We start from the raw sequence: 20,946 nt of genomic DNA, 5'->3' as shown, positions 1-20,946 counted from the left end.
GTTTGGTTCTTTATGAATCATGTGTGTGTGTATCCATGTCTATATAAGCCATACCATTCTTTATTACTGACGCTGCTCCTCTTGCTGAGTTCTGTATGAAGTCTCTGGTTCTCCTGAATCACCTCCTCCGAGCATGCCCTCAACTTCTTCACTTCTTCCTGAAAAAAAAAACAGAAAACAATCAGACTTTACATTTTTACTGCATTACAGATGACTGATTAGGTTCCCTTTATAAAAAAATAGTTTAAAGGGGTCATGCTTCAGGGAGTTCGGAGTGATCCAGCGGACTAAGGCTATGATCCACTATGATTGGGAGGTCGCTGGTTCGAATCCCATTCATGTAGCTTGCCATCAGCTGCCGGAGCCCTGAGAGAGCACAATTGGCCTTGCTCTCTGTGGGTGGGTAGATGGTGCTCTCTCCCCACATCACTCTAATGGGTGATGTCGATCAGCACAAGGCATCTGTGAGCTGATGTATCAGAACCGAGACGCTACAGTTTCCTCCGAGTGCGCTGTGATGCTACTCGGCAATGCTACATCAGCAATAGTTCAAAAAAAGGCGGTGGCTGACTTCACATGTATCAGAGGAGGCATGTGCTAGTCTTTACCCTCCTGGTGTTGGGGGAATCACTAGTGATTGAGGAGTCCTAATGAGTGGGTTGGGTAATTGGCGTTGTAAATTGGGGAGAAAATGGGATATAAAATAAAACACAAAAATAGACACAATACAATTTTCTTCTCAGAGACTGACTGAAGTGGCAAGCTAGAAATATGTAGTGCACAACAGGGAAAATGTGTAGTAAACAAAACAACATATCATCAGGCTAAAACAGGTCTCAGAAGAATTCAATCTTCTCCATTCTATAAATACGAAACCAAAAGTATCTACCATGTTTTCAAATTTGCAACCAGTAGACTGCAGTAGAGATCAGAGGAGAAACCAGACTCTCCCAAAACTTCCTCCCTTCTCCCATGGTTTGCCCAGTAAGTGTAATGTTTCAATAGTGAAAGAGCAGTTAATGTATATTATCACAAGTTGGGAATGTGTTGCGTACAATTGGGAAAATGTGTAGTCAACATGCCAACTTGGAAGAGAGGGTCAAGACAAGTCGACACACCAGCAGCCTACAATAGATCTCAGAAGCATTCAAACTAAATACTCAATCCAAACAAGCCAGGGGGCTTGTCAAAAACGTTTGGTTTGATGTACAACATCGAGCAGCCAATGAGGAAAAAGGACACCTGAAACATGTCTATTTGTCAGGTTTCTCATTCCACAAAGACAAAAATGGTTTGAGGCCTCTATGCCATTTAATAAATATCAATAAGTAACCAGAAACCCTCAAGATCCTAGTAAAAAATAGACGGGATTCACATACAAGCAGCTGGGAACATTCACTGTCCTGCCCCCACTTTGGAGAAGTATCTTCCCATTTACCTTCCAAATCCCAAATGACATGTTGTCAGAGGAAGCAGATTAAGTGTCTCAGAATGCCTTCATTGAGTTTACAGTCCAGCCTAAAGGCAAATTTGTACTTTTGCACCAAACCTATGCCGTAGCCTACGCATTACTGCAAACCCTACGCCATAGCATATGCCGTAGCTCAAAATTTAACTATGCATCACGCGTCGCAGACAGCCGCAGCTGTGATTGGCCACTGGGCCTCGCATTCCCGCCTTCGCAGTTTAAACTCCACTGGTTAATTCATTGTAAAGAACTTTGTACAGAGTGTTGGCTATTGCATAGTTTTCACCCTTATAGTGTTGGGGCATTACTAGTAATAAGGAGAGTTTATATAAACAGAGCTTAGGTCTTTTAAACCATGGAGAATTTTAGAAAATTAAAAAAAAAATGCATTTATTAAACATAAATTTGCACGTGTTAAAACAACAATAGGGCTAAGGACTACATAGGTAATCCATATACTGACCTCACAGGACTTGAGTAACTTGTCTCTCTCAGTCAGCTGGTCTTCATAAGCCATTAAAAGCGGTGATAAATATTTCATATCCAGCTGCAGGCAAAACAGAACAACAAAAATCACATTAAGGAAAGAAGAGAAACCAACACTGTGTAAATGTCACACAGACAGTATCTAACAGCCCTATGGAGTAATGAAACAAGCATGAGCTAATACCCTTCATTATCTTATCACAGTGTTAGTTATAAAGCATAAGTGTGACACAGGATTCCACCGGCACTAGCAAGTAACAAATGTAACATTAAAAGAAGTAGCAGGAGCGAGCTCAACTCTGAGGAAACTATAAGGCGCCCTTAAAATCCTTTCCCAAATTTCCCAAAAATCATCAGTGCACCTTATGTATGAATTTTACCAGTCAGGTTGTAAGAAGCAGTAGAGCCACTCTACTGAAGTATAGCATTATGCAGGAGTTACAGTTTAGTTCTCCAGCAGTATTAGCATTAGCCAAAAAACGTGCTAAGCACTAGCTCGTTGGCCGTCCAGAGGTGAGTATTATCGGCCTGTACCCTGCTAGTAACCCCGGTTAGCACTGCTGGAGCAGTATTAGCATTAGCTAATAACCGCACTAACCCCTGTTCCTTACTAGTGTTGCATAAAATGCGCCTTATAATCTAGTGCACCTTATGTATAAAATACATCTCCATCTTTAACAGGCCTTGGCCCATATATGGGCCACAACTGTAGATGCTACAAATCCCCTTTTCTCTGCAGTAAAATTAGTTACTTGCATTCTGAATACTTTGAGGGCTTTAAAAACTCCTACGGGACACTTTGAGAAGCTTAATAATTTAAGATCAGTAACAGGAATCAACCCAAATTCTGCATGATTAAAAAAAGGAAATACAAACTAAACAACCATAACGAAACAACAGGTTTGGAAGACATAAAACATTTCCTCACCAGCCATGGAGGAGCTGGTCCTTTCACTGGTAAGCCACCATTCCTTGAAGACTGGGGAACAGAGAAGAAGAAGATGGTTACAGTCAATAGAAGCCATAGAAGTCAGGAAACCAAGCAATTACTGAATCATCCAGAAACCTCTCACTTTCACTTTATGCTACAGTGCATGCAGAGTTGGCCATAAACCATGAGACAAAGGCCATGGGTTCATCCCCAGCTGATAACATCATGATACGGTCACTGTGCCCCAGGCTAGGCATTTAATTCCAAGATGTTCTCAGGGCAGAATCTCTGCAGTTGGATAATGCACACACAGCTTTGGACGATGGCCTTGGTTAAACAGTATGAGAGCCAGAATTACTAATAATCACAGCTGGATGTTTGGATGTACAGCACTGCAGCTCAATCTCACTCACATTCACACACAGAATTCAGTGCAGAAGAAGATGCTGAATTTTGGAAACACGTCAGAAGAAATTAAAACAGAACCGTGTGGCCACAATGAGCAATGTTTTAAAAGCTAAATTTTATTTTTAAAAAAAGAACACCCAAACATGGGGCTGGATTGATCAGGCTTTGGGTTACTTTCTATTTTTGATTTCTTTTTTTAATATAAAGTTCTGAAATTAAATTACATTTACATTAATTTTCAAATACATATTTCATCCTTGTCACTAGGAGTGTAATAATATATTGATATATTGAAGTAATGCAATATTACGCTTTGCAATACTGTATTGATTCAGAAATACAATATTGATTATGAACCAGACAGTGAATAATTTAAATTGTTTAAACTTTTTTACTCCAACACTACTGATTGAAACAAAAGGAAAATATTTATTTTACACTGATTTTACATATATAAAAGAAAAACTGATATCTCGTCTTTCTTAAAGTATTGCAATTATGATACATATCATATCACGAGTTTCTTGTCAATGTGCATTTTTAATTTCTATTATTATTATTATTATTATTATTATTATTATTATTATTATTATTATTATTATTATTGTTATATTGTGCAGATTGCTTCAGTTTTTTTCTTTCACTGAGCTGGGTAGCATCCTTTATCAGCACTATGGCACATTGTGGTTCCACTTCTGATAACACTAGACATCTTGTTTTCAGAACACCTTGAAACAAAAATGTATATGACACGTGAACAACGAAATGTGATGGTTGCGGAGGCTATGGCTTTTAACTGGAAACTATTCCACGTTAGCAGACTGCAAATAAACAAGTAGAGTTGGAAAGATCTATCGGCTATGTATCTGTTTCTGATTTAAACTCATATCTGTAGAATGTGTAAGACTAATGTGTCTCATGGTAAGTAAAAGATAAGTATAAGATTTTTAACACCACTAACCAGATTTCCCTCTCGAGAGTGCATCTTTCAGCCTATACGGTGAGAGTAGATATTATCACTGCACAACAAATCCTATTAAACACTACTGAACACAAAAAACAGCAAACTGTATGTGTAGACCATATATAACCACTACCAAAAGTACAATCACAAGTTTTTAGCACTGGATTAGCAAGCCTTTTCAGTTGTGTTGCCACTCAAGGCTCCAGAGTGAAACAGACATTCACATTTAATGTTGGTTATTCAAAAAAAGTAAACCACATTTCATATTGAGAGCTACATAAGCCCTGCATGACAATTTTGCCTGAAAGTCCAACTGAAAGACGATCAACATCCCCAAAAACACTGATCGTTCCATCTTTATATGAAAGCAAATTTAAGAGGAGACACTGGTAACTTGTTATTTTATGTGTTGAGTTCCACAGACACCCAACTCAACTACAGAGAACAAAACCTCAAAAAGAATTCATACAAAATAACAGAGGAAGAAGAAGAAACAGACAGCGATGAGGAAAGAGCATGAGTCATTGTTTCCCAGTATGAAGTGTCTCTGATTAGGCATAATGTGGGGTACTGGTGGGTGGCATATGGAACAGAATTGAGCCAGACTTGGATAATCAGCTTCCAGCTGATACCAGCACGTCGGGAACAAGTCTGACTTCAAACATGCACTGTAAAAAATTACATCCTAACAAGTGAACATATCTGGCAGGAAAAGTATTCCTCTTAATGAGACAGAGTTACTTGAGGCTTTGTGCATATGATTAGCATCTTTATCATCTTTTTTATATAGTTATTTATGTGATGAGTCACTGTTTACAACTGTTTACTCTGTTTACTCTCTGTACTGTAAATTCTCAGGGTTCTACCAGGTGAGTGATCGTGATTATATTCTTCTTCTATTTCCTTCTATCCCTAAATTTCCTTCGGGAGAAATCTCTACATTTCCTTCGGGATAAATAAAGTATAAATCTATCCATCCCTCCATCCATCTATTTTTTGAGCACAGTTACAAATTTGCCCCTCTAAGCACGGTCTGCCATATGGTCTGCCATATATCCAAAAGTTGAGCTAATCTCAACAAGGCCTTAACCGAGGAGCTACAGTGGCAGGCTCAACTGTTTTGGTTGAAAACCACTGTAACAATCAGACGACCCTGACCCTATAAACCAATGATGCAGTTCAGAGTTAACTACCTTTTCACACACTGTCTGTTTTCCAGCTAAAAGATATAAGCTCTACAGGACTGGGATAGTAATGTTAGCTAAGCATACTTTCTGTTTTTCTGTGGTCTATTAATACACTGTTAATTAATGTCTATTTTCTGGTCTATTTTCATACATAAGGCGCATCGGATTATAAGGCATATTTTAATCGACAATAGTAAAAAAAAAAGGGTGTTGCAACGTTTCCCCTTCTAATGTCGCCTAAGTAAACAAAACTGTAATTCTTACAAAAAAAACATTGTCTTTTAAAGTCAAACAAGTGCTGGATGTTAATCTACACAGATTTCTCTCCTGAAAACTGTTTATTTGGGTGAATAAAGCACTTCTGTTTATTTCCAATATTTTCAAAAGCAAGGTTAGCAGCAGCACTAGCCACAATTTGCATCACTTAGTGCTAGTAAACACCACCTGACAACACCACACGGAGGAACCCTGAGTGTTCTGGTAAACCAGGAAGCTATCAGCTAGCAGTTCATCCCACTTAACTTGATTTAACACGGTAAACATGGAGGCTACAGTTCTAAACACACGCCTCTGAACGGCGAAAGAGCTAGTGCTGTGGTTAGCGGCTAATTCTAATACTGCTCTAGCCTTGGTGCTGGAGAAACTTCACTGAAACTCCTTTATAACGCTATACTTCAGCGGAGGGGCTTTACTGCTGCTTACAACCTGACTGGTAAAATCCATACATAAGGCGCACCAGATTACAATGTGCACTGTTGATTTTTGGGAAAGGATTTTTAGTGCACCTTCTAGTCTGAAAAATTTTGGTAGCTTTAATTTATTGTAATGTTTTTGCCTCTCATATTGCACGTAGAGGGGATTGGAATCTGCTTTATTTTCCAGGTGTATATGAAGCATACTTTACTTTGGAATGGTCTTCTACGATGTAGCTGCCAAGAACAGAAGCCCACCTCAACTGAAGCTCAGGCTTTGGAACACAACTCATGTTACTTTACTTGTTCCTCTTTATTTCCTCATTCCTTACCCTCCCGTGCCACTTTTTTTTTCTCTTTCTCTGTTCCCATCCTTTTTTTTTGCTCCCAATTCTACTCTTCATTTCCCCCTATTCCCCAGTGATTTAAACATGTAAGTACGGCCTAAGCACAACAATGCTCAGAGTGCAGCGGCGGGCTGTGCGGAACCGTGCAACATCAATCAACAGTTTTGTAATGGGCTCCAGAACGAGAGGAAAAAGAGGGAAAAAAAGGAGAGATTCAATGATTCAGTAGCACAGCAAGCTACTGTCTGCTGGAGCTTAAAGGCCCATGAGTCACCATGTGTGAAGACTGAGCAATTTCCCTTAACTTTAAACCAGCTTCCTGCTGAGAGAGGCACAAGGAAAGACAGCAAGAAGAGAAAGGGACTGAATCCTGAGGGAAAGAAGGAAGGAGTAGGCAGATGTGAAGTGTGAAATGAAAGTGAAGGAAATCAGGCCTCTATTGACATGCTTCTCTTTTTCCTCTTCTCATGTTTATACTCTGCCTTTGGTCTCACAGTAAGCCAATCGACTACGGCCACAAAGGACACCCAGCAAGAATCCCTGGCAAGGATCATTTTCTACCCACAAATTAAACATAGATTTTGGCTAAATTACTATTCATTTATTCCTAATAGGGAATTCCCTGTGGAAATCTTTTCATTTTGGGACAAGGCTGATGCTAATTTAGTCATTTCAGCAGAACTATATTGTAAGTTATTCTTTGTGAGTGAGTGTGTCTTCCCTGTGGATTGTTTTAATAAGAGGAATAAACTGTGAATCAAATAGATGAGAATCAAATTCCTAAAAAGTTTAAATTTTAAACTCATCTTAGTATAGGGTCAGCACTTTTAAACACAATATACACTCTGTGTATATTTCGTCTGTAGATATTTTATGCTATTTATATACTTTATATAGAGCTCTGGAAAAATAAATAAGAGACCACTTCAGTTTCTGAATCAGTTTCTCTGATTTTGCTATTTATAGGTATATGTATGAGTAAAATGAACATTGTTGTTTTATTCTATAAACTACAGACAACATTCCTCCCAAATTCCAAATAAAATATTGAAATTTAGAGCATTTATTTGCAGAAAATGAAAAATGGTGAAATAACAAAAAGGTGCAGAGCTTTCAGACTTCAAATAATGCAAAGAAAACAAGTTCATATTCAAAAAGTTTTAAAAGTTCAGAAATCAATATTTGGTGGAATAACCCTGGATTTTAAATCATAGTTTTTATACATCTTGGCATGTTCTCCTCCACTAGTCTTACACACTGCTTTTGGATACCTTTATGCCACTCCAAAAAATTCAAGCAGTTCAGCTTGGTTTGATGGCTTGTCATCATCCATCTTCCTCTTGATTACATTCCAGAGGTTTTTATTTGGTTATATTGAAACTCATAATTTTTGAGTGGTCTCTGTAAATTATATATTTAATTTGCCCAATCTCAACAAATCCAATATGGTCTCCTACAATGCTTTGTTCTAAAAACTCTACTACTACTGTTACTTTACAATAGCTTAATAGGGAATTCCTCTGGAAACATTTTCATTTTCAGCATAATTACACTATAATTTAGAATTCATTGTAAATCAAATAGATAACAATTAATATCATGAACAAATTCAGTCAGGATTTCATCTTGGTATAGGCCTAGTAAACAACAACTTGAACACGCAAAAATGGCTGTTATTGATTAAATGGTACAATGGGTTCCAGGTTATGAATCCAGTAGTTCTTATTAGACCTTCACTGGCACAGTGGCCCAAGCCTTTTAGAACAGACATGGCAGACTGTTAAAAAGGTCCTGCTCCTCTTCAAATCACCAGATTCCCTGAAGGTCTGAATAAATCAGACGTGAATAAAAACGTAGATTAATTTATTATGCCATTGCATCTGAAGGATGAAGGGCACATTCTCAGTCTCCAAACGTCCGTGTCCATCAATCAGAGCTTTCGTTGAGCTCTCATTAATGATACATGGCCTCAATTCTACTCATTCTTATTCAGCTGTCCTCTAACTGGAACAATCAAACCAGTCAGCAGTGACGTTCATTCATGCAGGAGCCAAACTCTAAAAGCATGAACAGATGAACAGAATTTGTCAGACATTTGTTACACATTTTTATGGAACACGTACCTTTAAGAGGAGGAGAAGAGAGTGTTATCAGACTGGATTTAATGGATCCAATCACAAGTCAGTTCGTCACAAAGGCCCACCTACACAATCATGCAGAACATCTATTCATGCAAACAATGTTAGCTTTAGCTAGTATGTGTACTCTTCTGCCAGACTAAGCCTCTGACGTAAAAAATAAATATTGAAGAGCACGGATCTGAACTTATTCCATTAGTGGAAATACTGGATTGACTGAAAATGTATAATATTGATTTATTGAAGTATCACAATACTTTTTGTTTTGCCATAATGTAACGATTTTTAAAAAACACAGCATCAACATCAGCGTCCTGTGACCACTGATGAAGGACTAGAGGACCCTGTCTCTGTTGAAGCAGCTTGGTAGACGTTTTTACAAGAGAAGACGGTAACACCAGTGAACACAGTGTTTAAAAACTCCAGCAGCACTGCTGTGTTGGATCTACTTTTACCAGCACAACACACATTAACACATGACCACTGCAGTGCTGAGGATGACCCACTTCCCAAATAACACCTGCTGCTCTGTGGTGTTCCTGTGGGGTTGTGATCATTGGGTGATAAGAATAGGGCGATAATAATAAAGTAAGAAGAGAACAGACACAGGACTACAGTCTGCAATTATAGAGCTACAAAAGTGCTCCTATATGCTAAGTGGAGTTGAAAAAAGGTGCCCATTAAAGGTGTTCCATATCGTATCGTACGCAATAATATCGCCAACATTGTTGAAGCTTGTGAACGATATTATACCCTGAAATATCGTGCCATATCACCCATCCCTTATTATCACATCAGGGTAATACTTTTTTGCTGTTTTTAGCATAAGAAAAAATTCTCATTTCCCATTATATAATCTACTAGAGACAGATTATATCTGTCCAGTATCATTTATTTTACTTTAATCCTGGATATATGGAGATATTTGGAGTGAATTATTAGTTTCATGAAATTCTGGATCATTGACTTCTGTTAAAAAATGTGATAAAATTCTTGTATTTTTGAATCTCATGTAGGGCCATGTCACATCAAATACAACAAGACAACTTAATTTTCATTTTGTATGAAAAGTATACAAATAATTATACAAATAATTTTGTATTCTTTAAAAAAAAAATTATCAGTGTTTTATAAAATTGCCAAGAGTATTGCTATCGGGTGCCGAGTGGTCCAGTGGTCTAAAGCGCTCATGCAGCTTTGCCATTAAGCTGCCGGCGCTCAGAGGGAGCAAAATTGGCCCTGCTCCCTCAGGGTGGGTAGATGGCGCTCTCTCCCCACATCACTCCTAGGATGATGTCCACAGCACAGGGCGTCTGTGAGCTGATGTATAGGAACTGAGCTGCTGCGCTTTCCTCCAAGCGCCGGGCTGCTCGGAAATGCTGCATCAGCAGCAGCTAGAAAAGAAGCGGTGGCTGACTTCACATGTATCGGAGGAGGCATGTGCATGTGCGCCTTCCTGGTTGTGTTGGGGCATTACTAGTAATAGGGGGAGTCCTAATGAGTGGGTTGGGTAATTGGCCGTGTAAATTGGGGAGAAAATGGGAAAAAAAATGTAAATAAAAATGACAAAAAAAAAAAAAAGTATTGCTATCGAGAAAATCCATTATTTTTTTCCATATTTAAAGCTTGTGGCCATAATATAAAGTTGATCTGTGTATAATTGCATGCATTATTTCTTTAATTATGAATCATAACCAAAAGTAACTAGCATTATTTGTCTGATCAACTCTAAGGTTTTCAAATGACCACAACATGACCATCATCATATCAAAGACACCAAAGGTACCCTGCAAAAATTTCACATTCTTGGGAAGGATCAGAGGAGAGTTCTCCACACGTCTAATGCAGTTTCCAATTTCAGCTTTGAAAAATCTGATCTGCCCAACCTCTCAAGTTAATGCTGCTTTGAAATTATAACACCAGGCAAACTATCATCTATAATGCATTAATCAGGCTGACTGAGATGAAAGGCAAAGCGGCATATCATTACTGTAATGTCACCTCTCAGTCCAATCTCTCTCCTCTCTGGGAAAAAACGGCCTGTATCAGACAAATAGCTCACAGGCAGACAGACATTTCACCCTTCTCATGATTATGAGAACTGGCTGACCACTGGATTACACCACCCACCCCACTTACCCACAGCACTGTCATCCAGACTGCTGGTAATTACTGGCTTTTAAACAACAGAAATAAAAGAAGATAATGTTCAAGCTAAAATCTCACATATGCATGTTTATTTAGGCAGCTCTAACTGGTTACATGTTCAATAAACCTTTTCCTTTCTTTAAAAAGGAAGACAAACAGAATTTATGCTAATTTAAGCTATTCAATTTATTCAGTGCTGAAAATGTGCAAAACAAATAAAAGCCTGTAAAAAATAAATAAATAAATAAAAATAATGTTTAATTTTTTTTTTAAGATTATTCAGTATTCAGTATTCATGTTTAATATAATTTTGTCTCGGTTTTAGCCAGCAGGTGCATTATTAATAATAAGTTTGCATGCCTTCCCATTTATGGGAGGTAAATCATGCAAAAAAACTAAAAAAAAAAACTAAAATGAAAATGCAAACACCATTCTGTTCTTTCTTGTTACAAACGTGTGAAAATATTTTGACAAAATCATTTCATTTGCAATTTTATTTTTCATTTGAGCACGGGTCATTTGTGACCAAAGCTAATTGCGAAAAGAAAAATAAAAGTTTTAATTTGGACTTTCCTTTTCTTTATGAACTGTATAATAAATGTCAAAACTAAATCAAAATGCAATGGTAGCGCTTTTATTTATTAGTCCTTGCAATAGGCTGCATGTCTGACAGAATTAAAATGAGAACACAAAATGGATAAATCTTTATCAAAGTAACATTTCGTGATTCAGTTTTTGGAGTGGATGGCGCTTTAAGTGTGAAAATAAAAAGGCAACACAAAAGAAGATTAGTTTTTCTTTTTCGCAATCAACTTACCAGCATGCAAATACAGGTAAATTAACAGTAGGCGGGGCTACAAGTACAGAACCTCCCACGAGGGCAATTTTCATTTCTTTTTTTTTTTTGGCATGATTTACCTCAAATACCCATTTCAGTGAAAAATGTATTCATATTATGGAATTATAATTTAAACACAGCTTTCATAAATCTTGTTTTTATTTGGCTTCTTCATCATGTCTGCACAGTTTAAATGTTTTCTACCACTGTATTCTTAAGCAAGGTTTTCTCACCAGATGTTTCCATGGCTTTGTTCACTCTGCAGGGAAATCAGGTTTATTTCCTAAATCTGATTTTCCCCACTGAAATGTGATCAAATTCGATTTGTATGGTCAGACTATAGTGACATTTTCATCCATATCCACTTTGGTTGCCATAGTAATGATACAGTCATGAGTATGCTGGGTGAGGGGAGAGCAAACTAACCATTGTATCCAGTGACAGTACAGCAAGCTGTAAGGATCCTACTACTTCTCAACATTCACTATAGGATACAAATTAGGCGTCAATCAGATTCACCTAGAGAGCTCTAGAAATATACCTAGATTTACATTCTCTAATAGCTAATGACCCTAATCCTGGAGCTCCACCATGCAGAATCACACTGCCAACCTAATTCAACCCGCCTGATTAATGTAATTACTGCTTTCAGAAGTGTCTGATTAGCTAAAGGACCAATCCTGCTTTCAACGATTTTTCTGTCCCTAATTGCTGTTAGTCATAAAAGTTCTACAAAATCTGCCTTGAATAAAACTCCATGAATTAAAAACGTCCCTGAGGATTGTCCTCCGATTTTGCCCGCCCTGATTGGTCCCTTCTTGTTCAAGCTCTGCCTGGAGTCTCTCACTAATAATTGCCTGCACCTGTTCCTCAATTTGGAACTCATTAGGACAGGGTCCAAATGTCTTCCAGCCATGCAGAAATGAGCTACACAAAACGTTTGGTTCAGGTTGTTTGCCAATAAAGAGGATTTCACTAGTTGTACCTTTTCCATCCATTGAAAGCCATTAAAATTTATAGTAAAGAAGTAGAAGTACTTAGCTACTGTAGTTAGGTACTAAAATGCTGTACCTGTATCTACTGGAATATTATTTTTACTTCACTACTGTATTTAAGTACTAAAATGCTGTATCTATATCTACTGGAGTATTTTTTTTCTCCTTCACTACTGTACTTAATTTCTAAAATGCTGTATCTGTATCTACTGGAGTATTATTTTACTATACTACTGTATTTATGTACTAAAATGCTGTATCTGTATCTACTGTATAATTATTTTTTCTCCTACTTCCACTTTTAATTCACTACATATTTTGGATGAGTTTAATACTTTTACTCCGATACATTTTTAGGTGCTACATCGCTACTTGTTACAGATGATTCAGGAATCATTCCAAACCCACATTATCACTAAAGCCAGAGCGGTAGATGCTCTGCACTGTCACCGGGTTTGATGAAGCTGCTCATCACTGAGTGGATCAAGAAATAAAGCTGATCTTATAAGAAGACCTCTCCACTCCAGTTTTGCCTTAAGCTCTGAGAACTTTCCGCTGCTTTCTGTAATAACTACATACCAGAGTACTGCACTTTTACTTTCAGTACTTGAGTAAAATGTTGAAAACTTTGTGTGGAGTTTAAAGAACACTTCAACTTCTACTCAAGTCACTTTTTTTAACAGAGCACTTACACTTTTACTTAGGTCTGATTAAAAGGTTGAGACAAAACACACTTATTAGTGGTGTAAATTTGGCCAGAGAAATGGGCAAGGAAGAGTCAATAAACAGTTTTAATTAAGAATAGTAATCAATAAAAACACTAAATGAGCATGTCCCGATATTTCTGTCCATATAAGAACATACCTGCACACATTACAGACTTTTCCTCAAAGCTTACTCCCACACTGGGACTTGGACTTGCTATTTAGACTTCTTTTGTGCTTGTTGTTGTTATTATTGTTACTGTCATACCTCCTCCTTGGTGAGTGGTCTAAATCGGGCCTGGTATCTGCTGAGCTCCACGTTGAGGCGATGCACAGTCATCTTCAACCCGTCGTTTTCATCCACCAGCTCCTGCGCCTGCTGCCTCAAACTCAGCAGCTCAGAGATCTCACCTACACATACACAGACAAACAGAGGACAGCTTAAAGATTCTTCTTTAATAAATCGATGAAAAACACAACTACTTTATACTATTAAAGCGACAGTCTGTAAGTTTGTTTTTTGGGGGGGGGGATTAGAGACCTCTCTGGTGAGAATATGTAATTACACAAAGCACGTTAAAAAGTAGCGTATTTTACGGACTATAAGGTGCAACAGATTATAAGGCGCACCATCAATGATGGGCTATTTTTATACATAAGGTGCACCGGATAATAAGGCGCATTTTAAGCGACACTAGTATGAAACAAGGGTGTCACACCATGTTTCCCTCCTAATTCAGCAGGTCTCCGTGATTCTTAAAAAAAACATTTTCTTTTAAAATCAAATGAGCGCTTGATATTAATTTACACAGATTTATCTTCTGAAAACTGTTTATTTGGGTGAGTAAAGCGCTTTTCACTGATTTACAGTAAGTTTAAAGCAATATAATCACTAAGCAACGCTTAGCTAGTACTGCAGTTAACTGCTAATGCTAATACTGCTACAGTCTCGGTGCTGGAGAAACTTCACTGAATCTCCTGTATAACGCTGTACTTCAGCGGAGTGGCTTTACTGCTCCTTACAAACTGACTGGTACAATTTATACATAAGGTGAACCGGATTATAACACGCCCTGTCGATTTTTGGGAAATTGAAAGGATTTTAAGTGTGCAATTTAGTGTGAAAAATACAGTAGTTTTAATGCAGGATATTGTAAATAAATTCTGTGTTTTTGAGTATAAAGTTTTCTTGATTTTGTTCATTCAAGAAAACTTTTTTTCAGTTTTCATACTAAACATATTAGACATTGCAGGAATGGTTATACCAGGACACTGATAGCATTGATTAGAATAATTTGTCCACTCAGAACTCAGGAATGCAACGTTTCATTAGAGTAATATTAAACTACTGCATTGCTAAGAAAAGTTTTTTTTTAACTTGCAGATAAAATGAATGCAATCCAATGTCAAATATTCAACCATTATTATTAATTATTACCATTTTTAGTTTGGACCATACTTGTGTGTATTGGCGTTTTTGCAGTGTGTGTGTGTGTGTGTGTGTGTGTGTGAGGGCCTGTCTTGGCCCACCTGTGGAGTTATTCCTCTCCCTGGGGGAGTGTGTGAGCTGCTGCTGAAGCTGCAGGATTTGTTGGCTTTGCTCTGAGCATTTCCTCTCCAGCACCTCCTTCTCAGCAGCCAGAGTCTGAGTATGTGCCCTCAGCCCCTGCACCAGCTCCTGCTGAAGCTCCACAGCACAGCGGTACACCTCATTTGCCTCTGCACAACACAGCACAGCACAGCACAGCACAACACAGCATGACACAGCAAACCAAACCATAACACACAATAACAAGGCATGACACAGCAAACCAAATCATAACACACAATAACGCAGAATGACTTAGAACGACATGGCATGATACAGCATAACACAACATGACTGAGCACACCACACTATAGCATAGTATAATGCAGCACAACATAATATAGCACAGCATGACACCATGACGCAGAATGACAGCATAACACACAGCAAAGTGACAGAATAAAAGACCATAAAACAGCATAGCACTGCAACACAGCTTAACACAACACAGTATAAAACAGCAGAGTGAAGCAGAACACCCAAAGTAACAGAAACACAGCACAGGGATACAGAGCAATCGAACACAGCACAGCATGACACCATACCTTGAGACAGCATAACACACATTTAACATGCGGGACAGAGACACATAACAAATAACCATCACACAGCATAGCACTGCATTAAGTAGCACAACACATCATGACAGGAAACGACACAGCACAGCAAAAAACAACACAGCAGAATGAAGCTGAACATCAAACGTAACAGGAACACAGCGCAATGGAACATAACATAGAACGGCATAAAGTAGCACAACACAACATGACAAGAAACGACACAGCACAGCAACACCACTACACAGTCTATAGCATCATAACAATAGGAAAAAGTAACATAGAATAGGCCAGCACATAAACACACACAAGTAACACAATAAGCAGTGTAACACACACCCCACAGCACAGTGCAGTACCAACAGAGCTTTAAGCAACACAGCAAAAAAACACATCATACATCAACACAACACACCAACAGATCTTAAAAAAGAAAACAGAACATATGAAATATTAAATGAAATGATGTAACACATACTGCATCCCCAGAATCCAAAAAATACTCAACTTTAGAAGAGTTTGATTACAGTGCAACAAAGCAGAGCAATTCAGCCACAGGCAGAGAGAAAACAATAAGAAAAAAGAAAGCAGACAGAAGAGGATACACCATGGTGAAAGTGCAGTTTCACGAGGGAGCAATCAGCAGATTCTAGGCAGGTCTTTGTTGTCCAGTGTTTTATAACATACACACAGCACATTGACTTATACACTGGATTAAATTCTGTCTGAGGGAGCAGACAGACTGGTTAGTATTACTTAACTATTATTTTTTATTAGAGTTATGATGTATTTCAGAGTATAATGTAGTCAGTGTGTTGGATTTTTTTTACAGCTGACATTACTCCGTGTACTTTATTTAACTTTAGTACTTTAGTTAGCTTTATGTTTTTTTTCCTGGTACCTTTGAAAGGAGAGTAACGCAATTTCAATCTTCTATATGCCCTGTATATATGTACTATTGACAATAAGACTACTTAATTTGACTAGATTTTTAAATAAGTAGAAGAATTAGTGATAAATTAGATGTGGTAAGCAGTACATGTAATGTCAGAAACAATGTTTTAATGTTGGGCCCGAGAGGCTACATAGTGCTTTACTATCTTAAAACAAATGTTTTTGGATGATATATTGTCACTGAAATAATTGAAATAAACAATATTATTGTAATTTAAGACAATTTAATGCCACAAGATATAAAAATAAAATAATAGAATATTGATATGATTACACCATAACAATGGAATTTTAATTATTTATTATTTGGGAGATATTTAGAACTCTTCGTAAATGGAGGCGCCATTATTGATACATTGTCATTGTTTGACTGGCAACAAAATCATTATTGAAAGTTTATTTGTATGTAAATAAACTTGCAAAGAATCACAATGGACAATATTTATATCATCAAAAATGACTGGTGAGGTCACCTAGTGTACATATAGGGTATGATTAGTAGATTTAATTGTTGTGACAGGCCTACATGGTCCTATTTTAATTCTTTTAGATACTAAGTGCTTCATGCAGAATCAGAAATGCATTTTTGACTGTTACTCTCTTATTTGACAGTAAAACAACTAAGCAGTCTCTTTTGCCCAGACACAGACACAATTAAAGCACAAAAAGCACAGTTATTTACACTGTTGAGAGCCTTGCCCAATGACTCTTATTGGTGTATTATGGGCTACGTTACAAGCAACATTGCTTAAATCCTATTTCTTGCTCAAATCAGATTTGGCTATCTTGACGGTTCACATTCACAAATGTAAGTGATCTATATCTGTGTGTAATGTGAACGAATCTGTCCCTGAAACGTCTCACATGTGCACATTGATACATGTATAAACGTCACCTTCTTAATTAACAACAAAAACTCTTATTTGAGAGACGAGAGACTCGTAGCTTTACAAAAGGAAATGGATGCGTTAGCAGCTCATAGCCATGGTGTGCTTGACCAGCCAAAGAATAAAACTCCCAGTCTGCCACAGGAGAAAGGAATGCTGTTATTCACAAAACAGTAAAACATTCTCATGTGTTTTATCATTTTATATAAATCAACACAAAAAAAATTTTTTATGCTCAAATTATGCAGTTTAGTCTGTATAGCTGCCTTATACTCTCAAAGCTGTTTCAAAAATGTTACCATTACAGTAGTGGAACACTTTATTTTGATATTATCTGTTTCATAAATAAACTATATATACACAACAGGTTTTCTTCTGCTAATTAACCAATAGCTGCCATACTGTCATATAGAACTATTTGCCTTTTCAAAAGAGTATGGTTGAGCCCTACTCCTGGGAGATTGCTAATTATCTGCAAAATATTGGTGTTCTTGATTGTTAATTGTCAGTTTGTTCTTAGTGTTTTTTTTTCTCCAATACTGCAATATCGAAAGCCACAGTTTGGACAATAGCTACTAGAGACTATGGATTAACCTGTCTTATTCTTTTACTAATAAACACCAATAACAAAACAGAGGAAGAACGACAGTTAATCAACTAGAACTGCAGTACACAAAGTTTGGTGGCTGCAGGTATATAAAAACTCTATGGCTTGAGTGTGTGTGAAAATTAATAGGAGTGAAAGCAAGGATTGATGGGCTGACTGATGAAGTGAAGTATGACTGTACAGTATGACTGTGTATGACTATGGATTAAAGACTTCATGCAGAAAGACTGGGATTGGTTATGGATGAAAATTAATAGGAGCAAATTGGAGTAAAAAGGGATGAGCATAAAGCAATAAACAAACAAGTGAAGTTCAAAACTAATGTGTGTTAGGGCTCCAAAATGGTCCAGCGGGCTAAGCACAGCCACTATGATCAGGAGATCACCAATTCGAATCCTGTTCATGTAGCTTGCTCTCAGCTGCCGGAGCCCTGAGAGAGCACAATTGGCCTTGCTTTCTCTGGGGGGGTAGATGGCGCTTTTTACCCTCATTACACCAATGATGTAATGTTGATCAGCACAAGGCGTTTGTGAGCTGACTGTGAGCTACTCTGCCATGATGCCTCAGCAGCAGTTTGAAAAAAGGTTGTGGCTGATTCCCCTTTTGCCGGGGAGGCATGTGCTAGTCTTCAGCCTCCTGGTGTTGGGGCATCACTAGTGATAGGGGGAGTCCTAATGAGTGGGTTGAGTATTTGGCCGTGTAAGTTGGGAAGAAAATGGGGAAAAAAACAATGCACACCCATAATTAGCATCGTGTAAACTTGAACGTGCCCAATCATCTTTAGAATTTGTAAATGAATTAATTAGCCTCTCTAAAAAAAGGGAAAATGTTCACAATAAAACTCCATTCATAGAATAGAAATGTTCTTTTTGAAATGTCGCAGCAAGGCCTGCACAAGTGTATTCTCACAAGCGTCCCTTTTTGTGCTAAGCTGAATGTCACCACGATAAGTGACAATGGCTTGCGTTGTTGCAGCCAGCGGCATGTCAGAAAACTGACTGTAAGCCATCCTTTAATGCCAAAGGCAGCTGTAAAGTTCACGGTCACTGTGATAGCAGCTTGCCAGAGGAGCAGCCCCATTAACACACCCTGCAGAGCATCAGCCACAGGCAGGGCTTCAGCAGGGCGCAGCTGCTAACACATGCACACACACACACACACACACAATTCAAATGTCAAAACCCCATAATATTAGCATTGATCAACACACATGCATATGCATGCACACATATATATGCACACACACATTCACACACTGGTTCATGCACACATAGGTGGTAAGTTGTGATATGAAATGCCTTATGTCTTAATTAGCGCAAAGGTTGCAGGGTTAGCAACAGCAGACGCTAATGAGAATGAAAGGTAAATTAGCAGAGCGGCAGGCAGGGAGGTCATTTCTTGAGATTCTAGAGTTCCGCAGTTTATCTTACCCACGGGAACGATTAACCCACAAGAGTCGACAAATGGCTGCTGCACTTGGATAAATCAGTGTATAAAAATGGCTGACTGAATATACCCAGATCCGCCAATACATTAAAATAACCTTAACACCACCTCCTCCATGTTTCTCTCACCAACATTTCAGTAACAATCACTGAAAAAGCATCACAGTTAGAGAAGATAGATGATCAACGTTCTCGTAGATCACGGTGCACCCTTTCACCTGATCTATTGTCCCTCTCTCTGACTCTCACTGGACTCTTCTTCAACATCGAGGTCTTCCTCTTGGGAGTGCTGGTTGTGGGAGAGTTTGGAGACTGACTGCTCAGGTCTTCTTTCAGATCTGAGAAATGAATAAAGAGATAGATAGAACAAAAGATAAAGTCAAGCAGAAAAAAGCCTTCTACAGAGTGCTGAACACATTTTTACTAATAAACTGTAGTAGGATAGTACACGTAAGATACACTGCCTGGCCAAAAAAGTTGCCTGCACCTGAATTTAACTAAGTAAATGACGTGGGGTTGATGCTGCAGTTGGTCAGGTTTAGGTTCAGCAACAGTATGTGCTAAAAGAATGAGGTCAGCTGACTACCTGAATATACTGAATATAGACCAGGTTATTCCATCAATGGATTTTTTCTTCTCTGATGACACGGGAATATTTCAAGATGACAATACCAGGATTCATGGGGCTGGAATTGTAAAAGAGTGGTTCAGGGAGAATAAGATCATCATTTTCACACATGGATTGTTCACCACAGAGTCCAGACCTTAACCCCATTGAGAATCTTTGGGATGTGCTGGAGAAGGCTTTGTGCAGTGGTCAGACTCTACCATCATCAGTGCAAGATCTTGGTAAAAAAATGAATGCAATATTGATTTGAAATAAATTGTGACATTGCAGAAGCTTACTGAAACAATGCCACAGCAAGTACGTGCCACAATCAAAGCTGTCCAACTAAATATTAGAGAGTGCTTCAACCTAACCTCGACCTTGTGACATTTTCAAAAAAAATGTGTCTTTGGTTGCTAAGGGGTTGCCAGTTTGTTGCTCTAGTGACCAGTTGGTTGCTAAGGTGTTGCAAAGCAGTTCATAAGGCTTGCTATAGGACTGCTTAGGTGTTAGCTTGGTATAGGTGTTGGCTGCTAACAAGTTGCTAGGTAATCACTATGCTGAAAGTGGTTGCTAAGGTGTTACTGTACTTTACTACTTTACATGTTGGTTGCTAAGGTGTTGCTAAATGGATGCTGGGGTAACAGGCTGGTTGAAAATGTGTTGCTAACCTGCTGATAAAGTCTGCTAGGTAGTTGTTATTGTATTGTTATGGTGCGAGGGTTTGTTGCAAAGGTGCTGCTAGTGTAGGTGGTGTCAGGTAAGGTGTCAGCATGGTATTGATGTTTGTCCTTGTTTTATATTCAAATTGTTTTAAATGTTTTATAAAAAGAGATTATTGGAGTAACAGTCGCTACTAGCCAAGAAAAGCTTTCTACAAGATTTTTGAGCACTGCTGTGAGGATTTGATTGCTTTTAAAAAGTAACAAAACCCTACCTTATCCCAAACTTCCCACTTCATCCCAAAAGTATTAGATAGAGCGCCATCAATTCAG

At 38.1% G+C, this 20,946-nt stretch overlaps 1 protein-coding gene across 7 annotated transcripts in view; it reads right to left on the bottom strand.

Annotated features, from left to right (window-relative positions):
• cep89 (centrosomal protein 89) overlaps positions 1-20,946 on the bottom strand; it is a 133,639-nt gene that overhangs the window by 102,470 nt on the left and 10,223 nt on the right. For 6 of the 7 annotated variants that reach the window (XM_022668138.2, XM_022668139.2, XM_022668141.2 and 3 more), the window contains 6 exons: positions 19,563-19,682; positions 14,837-15,025; positions 13,575-13,717; positions 2,883-2,933; positions 1,932-2,015; positions 55-158 (listed from right to left, as the gene is read on the bottom strand). In XM_022668138.2, coding sequence (XP_022523859.2) covers positions 55-158; positions 1,932-2,015; positions 2,883-2,933; positions 13,575-13,717; positions 14,837-15,025; positions 19,563-19,682 — 691 coding nt within the window. The remainder of the gene's footprint in view (positions 1-54; positions 159-1,931; positions 2,016-2,882; positions 2,934-13,574; positions 13,718-14,836; positions 15,026-19,562; positions 19,683-20,946) is intronic. The other variant, XM_022668140.2, reaches the window with a different exon arrangement.

The sequence above is a fragment of the Astyanax mexicanus genome, chromosome 23 (assembly GCF_023375975.1).
Source record: "Astyanax mexicanus isolate ESR-SI-001 chromosome 23, AstMex3_surface, whole genome shotgun sequence".
Lineage (NCBI taxonomy): Eukaryota > Metazoa > Chordata > Actinopteri > Characiformes > Acestrorhamphidae > Astyanax > Astyanax mexicanus.
The sequence above is the reverse complement of the archived record's forward strand: the minus strand, read 5'-3'. Positions and strand labels throughout refer to the sequence as shown.